The sequence below is a fragment of the Schistocerca cancellata genome, chromosome 3, assembly GCF_023864275.1.
Source record: "Schistocerca cancellata isolate TAMUIC-IGC-003103 chromosome 3, iqSchCanc2.1, whole genome shotgun sequence".
Taxonomy (NCBI): domain Eukaryota; kingdom Metazoa; phylum Arthropoda; class Insecta; order Orthoptera; family Acrididae; genus Schistocerca; species Schistocerca cancellata.
Window position 1 is genome coordinate 383,881,126 of NC_064628.1, and position 13,300 is coordinate 383,894,425.

General features: G+C 41.2%; 1 protein-coding gene across 1 annotated transcript in view; it reads right to left on the reverse strand.

Annotated features, from left to right (window-relative positions):
* LOC126175088 (protein N-terminal asparagine amidohydrolase) overlaps positions 1–13,300 on the reverse strand; it is a 252,953-nt gene that overhangs the window by 20,519 nt on the left and 219,134 nt on the right. Inside the window, exon 3 of the mRNA XM_049921632.1 lies at positions 1,145–1,210. Within this exon, the coding sequence (XP_049777589.1) occupies positions 1,145–1,210 (66 nt within the window). The remainder of the gene's footprint in view (positions 1–1,144; positions 1,211–13,300) is intronic.

Here is a 13,300-nt window from a genome sequence, read left to right on the forward strand (position 1 = left end):
ACAGCTAATGCACAGAGATCATAAAGAAAATGTTAGTGTTCAAAAATGTTCAGACTTAGAGCACTGTACAAAGTGCACAGAGTTAGTATCCTATGACTACAATGTTAGCTTTAAAGCTAGAAATTAATGTGAAACTAGAAATGGAATATAAAGAATAGATGCTAAATACACCACACATAATTGTGACCTATTCCAACCCTACGATCCTTGTTATCATCATTTTCAATAAGCACATTCTGTGGCTTGAAGTTTAGACAAAAATTATGAAGTACTACTACTATGCACATAACATAGGCACTACATTATGTTGGCAGCTCTACATTATGACTGAGTGGTGCTGAGAAACAGAATTATGCTTTGGACCCATACAGAAGTGAATATCTGAGAAACTGGCAAGACATCTTTTCATAAAAGTTTGTAAATACAATGTGGGACTACAGATAAAAATAAAACTGGTTCAAGACACAAAGGAATTAATAACATTAGCAGCCAGTGATCGCTGATTAAATCATTGTGGAAAGTTGAAAAACTGTGCTGGACTGGGATTCAAACTCAGGTCTCCTGCTTACTAGGCAGCTGCACTGAGTACTGCACCATCCGGACACAGTGGTCATTGCAAGTGAATGGCTTATCCTAGCATGCTTCCTGTCAAACCCATTAATTCCTTTGTGTCTTGATTCATGGTGTCTGCAGGATCAAAATGGTATCTAATAAAACTGGTTCACATAAACGTCAGGAGCATGCACACACCCCGCAATCTCAAAACTGATGACAGTATGGTTCACGCCCTTCTAGTTCTCAGAATTTCAATTGATCGTTTTCTCATTCTTGTGTCTTGGTAATCTTTTTCCTTACCCTACTCATCATTTTTCTTGTCCACTCATCACATTGCCTGTCATTAACTTCAGAGCATTCTTTCCCTCTCGGAGTGCAAGTAAGGACATTTTGAAACACAAATACATTGCTCACAGTATTTTGAGACCCTCACAATGACACTGTCAACTATAAACTAGTCTCAAAAGCTAATTTATGAATAAAGCAGCAAATGTCTATTATATTTTGAAACCTGTAGCCATGAGCTCATCAGATAAATGTTTGTTCACAAAATATATGTTTTTACATCACTAATGAGAGGATGGCTTACCTGAATGTCTCAGCACAACAATGATGCATGTTGTAGCATCATCAGACCCCAAGATAGTCACATTTTCTGCAAAACACCACAAATGATAAAGAGAAGGCATTAAAATCTTGCATGTACAAAAATTTAAATTTGCAATAGTCTTCTGAAATTCATTTCTGACAAGAGCATTGTAGTAAATCATACATAAGTGAAGAATGTAATGTAAATATAAATAAGGTTATTGAAATATATGAAATAGTCAGAAAGATGTTAGTTGAATTAAATGTCCATCATGCCTCATAATGACAGGTGGGCTACTCTATTTTTATATTTATAATTTTTCCTCCTCTTCATCTTCTCTCAATAAGAACATTTATGTGACACTTCCAGCCCTCTACATGTTAATGTTTCTATGATCCTCACTGCTAATGATATAGTATGACTACAGAGATCATCATGTGGGTATTACATTAATTCTGCAGTGAATTGCTTGACAAATATTATTGTCAGCTATGCAGCTGAACCTCCCCCCCATGAACCATGGACCTTGCCATTGGTGGGGAGGCTTGTGTGCCTCAACGATACAGATAGATTGTGCAACCACAATAGAGGGGTATCTGTTGAGAGGCCAGACAAATGTGTGGTTCCTGAAGAGGGGCAGCAGCCTTTTCAGTAGATGCAGGGGCAACAGTCTGGATCATTGGTTGATCTGGCCCTGTAACACTAACCAAACCGGTCTTGCTGTTTTGGTACAGCAAATGGCTGAAAGCAAGGGGAAACTAAAGCCGCAATTTTTCCCGAGGGCATGCAGCTTTACTGTGTGATTAAATGATGATGGCATCCTCTTGGGTAAAATATGCCAGAGGTAAAATAGTCCCCCATTCGGATCTCCGGGCAGACTACTCAAGAGGACATCGTTATCAGGAGAAAGAAAACTGGCATTCTACGGATCGGAGCGTGGAATGTCAGATCCCTTAAACGGGCAGTTAGATTAGAAAATTTAAAAATGGAAATGGATAGGTTAAAGATAGATATAGTGGGAATTAGTGAAGTTCGATGGCAGGAGGAACAAGACTTTTGGTCAGGTGAATACAGGGTTATAAATACGAAATCAAATAGGGGTAATGCAATAGTAGGTTTAATAAAGAATAAAAAAATAGGAGTGCGGGTAAGCTACTACAAACAGCATAGTGAACACATTATTGTGGACAAGATAGACATGAAGCCCACACCTACTACAGTAGTACTAGTTTACATGCCAACTAGCTCTGCAGATGATGAAAAAGTTAATGAAATGTATGATGAGATAAAAGAAATTATTCAGGTAGTGAAGGGAGGCGAAAATTTAATAGTCATGGGTGACTGGAATTCGACAGTAGGAAAAGGAAGAGAAGGAAACGTAGTAGGTGAATATGGATTGGGGCTAAGAAATGAAAGAGGAAGCCGCCTGGTAGAATTCTGCACAGAGCATAACTTAATCATAGCTAACACGTGGTTCAAGAACCATGAAAGAAGGTTGTATACATGGAAGAACCCTGGAGATATTAAAAGGTTTCAGATAGATTATATAATGGTAAGACAGAGACTTAGAAACCAGATTTTAAATTGTAAGACATTTCCTGGGGCAGATGTGGACTCTGACCACAATCTATTGGTTATGAACTGTAGATTAAAACTGAAGAAACTGCAAAAAGGTGGGAATTTAAGGAGATGGGACCTGGATAAACTGACTAAACCAGAGGTTGTACAGGGTTTCAGGGAGAGTGTAAGGGAACAAATGGCAGGAATGGGGGAAAGAAATACAGTAGAAGAAGAATGGGTAGCTTTGAGGAATGAAATAGTGAAGGCAGCAGAGGATCAAGTAGGTAAAAAGACGAGGGCTAGTAGAAATCCTTGGGTAACAGAAGAGATACTGAATTTAATTGATCAAAGGAGAAAATACAAAAATGCAGCAAGTGAAGCCGGCAAAAAGGAATACAAACGTCTCAAAAATGAGATCGACAGAAAGTGCAAAATGGCTAAGCAGGGATGGCTAGAGGACAAATGTAAGGGTATAGAAGCATATCTCACGAGGGGTAAGATAGATACTGCATACAGGAAAATTAAAGAGACCTATGGAGAAAAGAGAACCACTTGTATGAATATCAAAGGCTAAGATGGAAACCCAGTTCTAAGCAAAGAAGGGAAAGCAGAAAGGTGGAAGGAGTATATAGAGGGTCTATACAGGGGCGATGTTCTTGAGGACAATGTTATGGAATTGGAAGAGGAGGTAGATGAAGATGAAATGGGAGATATGATACTGCATGAAGAGTTTGACAGAGCACTGAAAGACCTAAGTCGAAACAAGGCCCCAGCAGTAGACAACATTCCATTAGAACTACTGACGGCCTTGGGAGAGCCAGTCCTGACAAAACTCTACCATCTGGTGAGCAAGATGTATGAGACAGGCGAAATTCCCTCAGACTTCAAGAAGAATATAATAATTCCAATCCCAAAGAAAGCAGGTGTTGACAGATGTGAAAATTACCGAACTATCAGCTTATTAAGTCACAGCTGCAAAATACTAATGCGAATTCTTTACAGATGAATGGAAAAACTGGTAGAAGCTGACCTCGAGGAGTTCAATTTGGATTCCGTAGAAATGTTGGAATGCGTGAGGCAAACTTAGAGAAAGCTTTTGACAGTGTTGACTGGAATACTCTCTCTCAAATTCTGAAGGTGGCAGGGGTAAAATACAGGGAGCGAAAGGCTATTTACAATTTGTACAGAAACCAGATGGCAGTTATAAGAATCGAGGGGCATGAAAGGGAAGCAGTGGTTGGGAAGGGAGTGAGACAGGGTTGTAGCCTCTCCCCAATGTTATTCAATCTGTATATTGAGCAAGCAGTAAAGGAAACAAAAGAAAAGTTCAGAAGAGGTGTTAAAATCCCTGGAGAAGAATTAAAAACGTTGAGGTTCGCCGATGACATTGCAATTCTGTCAGAGATAGCAAAGGACTTGGAAGAGCTGTTGAACGGAATGGACAGTGTCTTGAAAGGAGGATATAAGATGAACATCAACAAAAGCAAAACGAGGATAATGGAAAGTAGTTGAATTAAGTCAGGTGATGCTGAGGGAATTAGATTAGGAAATGAGACACTTAAAGTAGTAAAGGAGTTTTGCTATTTGGGGAGCAAAATAACTGATGATGGTCGAAGTAGAGAGGATATAAAATGTAGACTGGCAATGGCAAGGAAAACGTTTCTGAAGAAGAGAAATTTTTTAACATCGAGTATTGATTTAAGTGTCAGGAAGTCGTTTCTGAAAGTATTTGTATGGAGTGTACCCATGTATGGAAGTGAAACATGGACAATAAATAGTTTAGACAAGAAGAGAATAGAAGCTTTTGAAATGTGGTGCTACAGAAGAATGCTGAAGAGTAGATGGGTAGATCACGTAACTAATGTAGAGGTATTGAATAGGATTGTGGAGAAGAGAATTTTGTGGCACAATTTGACTAGAAGAAGCGATCGGTTGGTAGGACATGTTCTGAGGCATCAAGGGATCACCAATATAGTACTGGAGGGCAGCGTGGAGGGTAAAAATCGTAGAGGGAGACCAAGAGATGAATACACTATGCAGATTCAGAAGGATGTAGGCTGCAGTAGGTACTGGGAGATGAAGAGGCTTGCACAGGATAGAGTATCATGGAGAGCTGCATCAAACCAGTCTCAGGACTGACGACCACAACAATAACATGCAGCTGAAATGACTCACTACACGGGTACTCTACGTTGCACTTGGTTAAATTTATCAGCTCGCTGTAATCCCGCTTCTACTGTAAATACCTGTATACTGACCATTCGTTATTTGACTAAATATGCGGTACAATCTGATTCGCATGTATCTGACATGGGTTAGCGCCATGACAAAGAAGCAGTTACTAAGGAATGGGTGCCGTTGAAGTCCTGTTACATTGATGGCAAGCAAATGTTCGCAAATCACCTGTATTGCCTCAAAAAACAATTGCACCTTACATGTCGAAGGACAGATGTCCACACTGTCACAGTGTGTCGAAAAACAGCAACGGCAACAGATGAAAATTTGTACCCAACTAGAGTTCGAACCTGGACCTCCTGCTAACTAGGCAAACGCGCTGACCATTGCACTATCGGGACACAACGGCCAACTTGCTTGTAGGGCCTGTCCACTCGTGCCGCATGCGGTACGCGCCGCGCGCAACCGCCCCCCCCCCCCCCCCCCCCCCCGACCACCGTCCATTATTCCTCTCGCTCACAGCCACATTGTATTCCCGCGGGGGTTCGGACGATGATGTGCGTCTGGCACTGAACTTTCGATGGCCCGTCGAGATCTGAATAACTATACAGGATGTTTCAGGAGGAATAGTAAATGATGTAGGACGTGGTAGTATAGACAAATTTCAGAAAAAAATGTCATATAACATGTGTCCAAGTTTTATTGAGTACATGCAGTTGGGTTCAATGCATTTTCGTTTCGTTTGTTGGTCCTTACAGTACCCCACTGTCTACACTTCCTTGAAAATGAGCTTCCAGCGTTATTGGAAGACGTTCCTTTGGCTACAAGAATGCGTATTTTCCGCCAGCATGACTGGACTCCTGCACATTCTAGTTGTCGGGTGACACGTCATCCAAACCTAACATTTCCCGGAAGGGATCAGTAGATATGGGCACTTTTCTTGGCCACCAAGGTCCCCGGACCTGGACCTTATTGCTTTGGATTTTTGACTGTGGGGTGGTTGAAACGAGAAGTCTACAAAGGAAAAGTAAATCTAAGAGCCGATTTGATCGTTCGTATTACGAATAGTGCAGCCCTCATAAAAGAATGCAAAGGCGACCTCAGAAGAGCTACATGTGCTGTTATCAAGAGAAGTCAAAAGTGCATTGAAGTTGTTGGAGGAATTTTTGAAAATCAGCTTTGAACATCCTATTTTGCCTTTGCTTTGAGTTTGTAGGGTTATATACTAACAGTTGTATCTCTGTACTCAGTAAAAAGTAGACACATTTATATAGATTTTCGTCTATACTACCACCAGCTAAAATATCTACTATTCCTTCTGAAACACCCTGTATATGCATATATTTGTGGTGTTTGTTCTTTTGGAATGTCCGAAAGACACACACACACACACACACACACACACACACACACACACACACACACACACACAACGCACACACACTCTTCTGGTAACTCAGTGATAGTGACAGAGGGAGCTGCATTAACCTACTCATTTCACTAGATATATTTGTAATTTTCTGAACAATTCATGTTTAATAAGTGACAGCGATTTGGAAAATTTTCATTAGCGAGATGGTTACTTTATGCTTTAATTACAGTGTCTCTCATCATTTACACTACTGGCCACTAAAATTTCTACACCACGAAGATGACGTGCTACAGACGCGAAATTTAACCGACAGGAAGAAGATGCTGTGATATGCAAATGATTAGTTTTTCAGAGCATTCACACACGGTTGGAGCCGGTGGCGACACCTACAACGTGCTGACATGACGAACGTTTCCAACCGATTTCGCATATACAAACAGCAGTTGGGACCAGCCGCACAGTCCAAGACTGCAGCGCCGAGACCGCTCGGCTAATCCCGCGCGGCATTCTGGGTACTGATTTCTCAGGATCTATGCACCCAAATTGCGTGAAAATGTAATCACATGTCAGTAATAGTATAATATATTTGTCCAATGAATACCCGTTTATCATCTGCAGTTCTTCTTGTTGTAGCAGTTTTAATGGCTAGTAGTGTACAGGGCTATTACAAATGATTGAAGCGATTTCATAAATTCACTGTAGCTCCATTCATTGACATATGGTCACGACACACTACAGATACGTACAATACAGTTTTGTTCGGCTGAAGCCGCACTTCCGGTTTCTGCCGCCAGAGCGCTCGAGAGCGCAGTGAGACAAAATGGCGACAGGAGCCGAGAAAGCGTCTGTCGTGCTTGAAATGCACTCACATCAGTCAGTCATAACAGTGCAACGACACTTCAGGACGAAGTTCAACAAAGATCCACCAACTGCTAACTCCATTCGGCGATGGTATGCGCAGTTTAAAGCTTCTGGATGCCTCTGTAAGGGGAAATCAACGGGTCGGCCTGCAGTGAGCGAAGAAACGGTTGAACGCGTGCGGGCAAGTTTCACGCGTAGCCCGCGGAAGTCGACGAATAAAGCAAGCAGGGAGCTAAACGTACCACAGCCGACGGTTTGGAAAATCTTACGGAAAAGGCTAAAGCAGAAGCCTTACCGTTTCGAACTCATTGATGGGGACATGCTGCGCCGAGTGTGGGAGGAACTTGATTATCGGCTTGATGTCTGCCGAATCACTAAAGGGGCACATATCGAACATTTGTGAATGCCTAAAAAAACTTTTTGAGTTTTTGTATGTGTGTGCAAAGCATTGTGAAAATATCTCAAATAATAAAGTTATTGTAGAGCTGTGAAATCGCTTCAATCATTGAGGGAAACCTACTTTTTGTGCCCTAGCCTATACTACAGCAAAGAGTGAATGCTCACATTCTTGATACTGGATGTGCTACTGCAGCTTTAGCCAAAGATTCAAATCCCTCTGGATAAGTAAGTATATTTCAACTCAGATGGGTTTGATCCTCCTCTACCGTCATTGAAAAAAAATCACAACCAAATTAAGTATAGGAATCCTAGAGTTCATACTGCGGTGCTGTGGAGGTGAAAATTGTAGTTTTTCACAACTATTAGACGACACATGAAGTTTGTCAGATTCCATTAATTATGACTACATTATTAATTATTGGTTCATAGGCGCTTTTCTGCCGTTTACTGTAACTATTTTTTGAATGTTAGAGCTGGAAGAATAAAAACATCAGATTTTCGCAATATGGAATATTGTAATTCACTTTAAGTCTTCACGTTTCGATCAACGGCAGAATATCCGCCAGAAGAGCTGAGAACAAGAAGCCAGGTCATCCCTGTCTTTTGGTGGGTGGGCCAATGACAGTGATCTCAATAACATTATAGTATAGCAAAGATACGTTGCCAAATCAGCCACTGGAGAGCTCCAAAATTGTGAATCGCGTCTGGTGAATACGCTTCAATGTTTCTGTCCGATTAAGAAAGTAAAACACAAATAATTGTCGCCGTTATTAATCTATAACGTTTCATTTGCACTCAGTACATCGATGTATTACAAGTAATTACACTCTAGCCCCTAAACGTAGTTACCGAAATCCGAATAAGACTCGTTGACATGTAATGAGGATATTCCGGCCCTTGCCACTCTCAACTTTGAGACGAAGCTATAGTCACTTCTGAGGCCACTCACAGAACACATCAGCTAGTATCCTTCCTGGTAGTATAACTGAAACTTGACAACAACGCAGAATATGTTTAGCAACTCTGTGTCCGACGAGTTACTTCCTTGATAGCACAGAACTATACTGCTAAATTCACTTGATATTATCGTGTCATTTCAATTGAATAATGTGAGTGATTTTCTCTTGAGATGTGGTATAAGTGTATCAGTTAATGCTTTTGAGTCCACTACAGTCTTCCACACGGGGAATACAACTTCTCTCGTCTCTTATGTCGCGATTTATCTGTCATAGCGTCTACTGGGCCAATAAGTAAGCCCCAACTCCCGCACCTCTTCACTAGAAAAAAAAAAAAAAAAAAAAAGAGGCAATGTGCTAGCCTACTAGCTTTCGAGACTCGCTGAACGCCAAGTTTTTAATTCTTTTGTAGCAGAGCTACAAGCATACAGTTAGAAACTCAATAAGGGAATCATAAGACAACGCTCGAGCAAAATTCGTCTTGCTACTTTCAGTACCACCTTGTAGTCAGAGCGAGAGCCTTATGGTACTGCAAAATTCATAATGCCACTTTTGTTTTCTGCCGACAAATTTTTCGTTGTTGTGAATACATAATTTTATCTATGAACTACCACATTTTCATAATACTTGGGTATGATACAGGACATGAAGTAAATACAGACCTTCTCGAAGTTAAAAGTCGGTAATATCCTAGTAATTCGTGTTAAAATAGGCACAACAGGTTTACAGATACTTAATGCTTTATTAAGATAGACTGCCATTGTGACGTTTCTATAGTAAGTTGAATTTAATTCGTATTAGTACACTGAATATTTTAATTGCGTTTTCCATTAGTTTATTGAACACAATGGTAATCATTAAAAAGAAATTAATCAGCAAACGTCACAATATCTAAAACAATCTGGCAACGCTAAAGTAGTTTGCGAATTATACGCCTGTAGAAACCTACTGGTTTTAACGATGTCATTAACCCAGTGTAGTTTGAAGAGCATTTTCGTCTAGAAACGAGGGAAGGTAAAATTTTACGAGTACGTGATCAGGGGAACAAGTGCCTGAGACTTCCCTGTCAATCTCCTGCATAGCTTTGTTTCTCAAATCAACAGAGTGCGTTATCGTGCAGTAGCACACGTGATATAGTTTTGTCGGTCGATTTTCTTACACTGCGGCACAAAGGTGTCTCAATCGTTGGCAACAAATTCCAGCTGTGATGGACACATCCTTGGGGAAGAACACACAGTGCAAAACGCACTTTCGGAGCTATCACATGGAAAATATTAGGTTCACACTACTCTTTGCTCAAGTTTAGGTCTTTTAATAGGGCTCATCCTTTCATTTCTACTTAGGAAGCTAACGATCTATTCCACAGGAACGCTCAATGAGCAACCTGATGACATTCAAGCAAAACTGCAATAGTCGTTACTCTGTTGATTTTTGTTGTGTCTTCTGAACCTTGCCTGTTGAATGCAAATGTCGCATGATGGTTAAATGGTAATCCATCACTTATATCAGTAGTCGAGACTTCTTTAATGTGGAAAACCATTCATGCCAGAACGATCTTTGTTGAAACAAGAATATCTTTTCTTGGCGTATTTTTCTCTAAATCACTCGCGCTACACACAGTTCAAATCTTTCGAGCTGCCTCCTCAGCAATCACCCCTATATTATACCGAAAGTAAATGTGTTGCAGATGTGACACCTCTCTCCACTTGCGACCCATTTTTACAACGCTTAACTGTAGTTCATGATTTTCAAGCATGTGATCTTCAATGCTAAACTGCAAGATGATAACTAGAACCTCAAATTCGAAAATGACAGCTGATACATACACTGACAGCGTCGCGCCGTGTTCACCTGGGCGGCGCCCGATTACAGGTGGCCGGTAGCCGCTGCAGCGCGAGGAAGCGCTCGAGTGTAAACTGTTCTGATCGCGACGCAGCCACGAGTTGTCCTACGGAATTGTTTTCTGGAAGTATTTGTTATTAATGCTGGGTAGAAAGTGAAGCGAATTATCTTCGATGTTCAATCATACTCGTAACTTTAGACGATGGCCGAAATGTAGTTAAAAAAAGTAAGAGATTCAGTCGGACGCGAATACGCGACTAAGGTTTAGAATGCACAACTATTAACACTAGATCACGGGCTCACACAACACATCTCGGAAGTAGACAACACGTCCTCCTGACACTTCCACATCTTAAAGTGTTGCCAGATTGTGCAGATGGCCGGACTTCGCATTGCCAGGGGCGGTCGGTTTTATTGGCCACCTTAAGTGAACGACTCCGACTTTGTCTCTGTAGCGGCCGGCCGACGGTCAGTTTTTATGTCTAAGACTGTACAGTATCCCCAGTTACTCTTATTTGGTATGGACAGCATACACTTGAGTAATATTCTAGGTTGGGTTGCGTGAGTGATTTCTAAGCAATCTCCTTTGCAGAGTCATTGCATTTCCCCATCATTCTAGTAACGAATTGAAGTCTACCACCTGCTTTACCGACAGTGAGCCTATGTGTTCATTCCATTTTATATTCCAACAGAATATTACACAAGGTCTGACTTAATATTTATGCATCTTCTGTCAGACAGTACTTCATTACACATAACTACATCATCCGCCACACACCGTCAGGTGGCTTGCGGAGTATGGATGTAGATGTAAATGTAGATTTAGATCTGTAAAAGGTCTGAGATTACTACGACGGTCACTCCAAAAGAAAGGCACACTATTTTTTTTCTAAACCCAACTTTTATTCTACATGTTTGAAAGTTTTACAGTGTGTAGCTACATCCTTTAGGAACAACATTTTCATTCCTACAAATAATTTCCATCCCTCTCAACTGTCTTACGCCATCTTGGAACCAGCGCCTGTATACCCACACGGTAAAATTCTGGACCAACCTGTTGGAGCCACTGTTTGGCAGTGTGCAGCTGTGCACAAGGCAGTCATCATCTCCACGAAGAGAGTCTTTCAGTTTCCGAAGAGATGATAGTCACATGGAGCCAGGTCAGGACTGTAAGGCAGGTGTTTCAGTGTTGTCCATCCGAGTTTTGTGATCGCTTCCATGGTTTTTTGACTGACATGTGGCTGTGCATTGTCGTGCAACAGCAAAACATCCTGCTTTTGGCGATGTGGTCGAACACAATCAGTCGAGCGTGAAGTTTCTTCAGTGTCGTCACATATGCATCAGAATTTATGATGGTTCCACTTGGCAAGATGTCCACAAGCAAGAGTCCTTCGGAATCGAAAAACACCATAGCCATAACTTTTCCTGCAGGAGGTATGCTTTTGAATTTTTTTTTCTTGGGTGAATTTTCATGATGCCACTCCACTGATTGCCTCATCGTTTCTGGTGAAAAATGATAGAGCCATGTTTCATCACCTGTCACAATTCTTCCAAAAAATTCATCTCCACCATTCTTGTACTGTTCCAACAGTTTGCTGCATACCGTTTTTCTTGTTTCTTTGTGAGCCACTGTCAACATCCTGGGAACCCACCTGGCACAAATATTTTTAACGCTGACACTTTCAGTATTCTGCAAACACTTTCAGTATTCTGCAAACACTTTCAGTATTCTGCAAACACTTTCAGTATTCTGCAAACACTTCCTTCCCCTATCCCAACATAGCGTGGCAATTCGTTCACTGTGATGCGTCTGTCAGCAGTCACCAATTCGTTAACTCTCTGCACATTGTCTGGAGTGTGTGCATTACGAGGCCTGCCGCTGCGGGACAATCCTAAATACTGCCGTGCCCGCTTTCATCAAGTAGCCTGCTTGCCCACCAACTAACTGTACTGCTATCGACAGCAGCAACTCCATACACATTTTTCAACCTCTTTTGGATGTTTCCCACCATCTCGTTTTCACAGCACAGTAATACTATAACAGGACGTTGCTTCTGACGAACGTCCAGTGTAGCAGCCATCTTGAAGACATGCTGTGACGGCGCCACTCGCGGGAACAGGTTGAACTAAGTTTGAAAACATGCGGGAAGGATGTATCAACACACTGTAAAACTTTCACACATGCAGAATGAAAACTGTATTTTTACAAAAATATTGTGCATTTCTTATGGAGTGACCCTCGTATTACTATTGTCCGCAAGTTCATTAATATACAACGTGGACAGCAAGGGTCCCTACACACTTCCATGGGGCACACCTAAAGTTACTTCTCCATCCAAGGTAGCTTGCTGCGTCCTACATACCAAAAAATCCACACCCAGACATTTTTAATTATAAGCATAGATGTGGTACATAGTCAAATACTTTTCAGAAACCAAAATATACTGCATCTACTTGACTGCCTTGATCCAAAGCTTTCAATATGTCATGTGACAAAATGCGAGTCGTGCTTCACATGATCGATGTTTTCGGAAAACAATGGCTGGCATGGAGGATGTCACTCTGTTCGATATAGCTCATTACGTTTGAGGTCAGAATATAGTCTAAGATTCTGCAGCAAACCGATGTCAAGGATACTGGACGGCAGTTTTGTGGATCACATGTACTATCCTTCTTGTAAATGGGTGTGACCAGTGTTTTTTTTCCAACTGCCGGGCACAGTTTCTTGTTCGAGAAATCTACGACAGATTACAGTTAATAGAGGGGGCAGCTCAGCTGCAAATTCAGTATAGAATATTATAGAGATTCCATGGGGCCCCGCAGCTTTGCTGAATTTTAACGATATCAGCTGTTTCTCAACGCTACTGGCAGTAATACTTATTTCATTCGTCTTTTCAGTGGTGGGAGGGTTAAATTGAGACAATTCTCCTATGTTTTCCTTTGTAAAGGAACATTTTAAAATGGAGTTAAGCATTTCAACTTTTGCTTCGC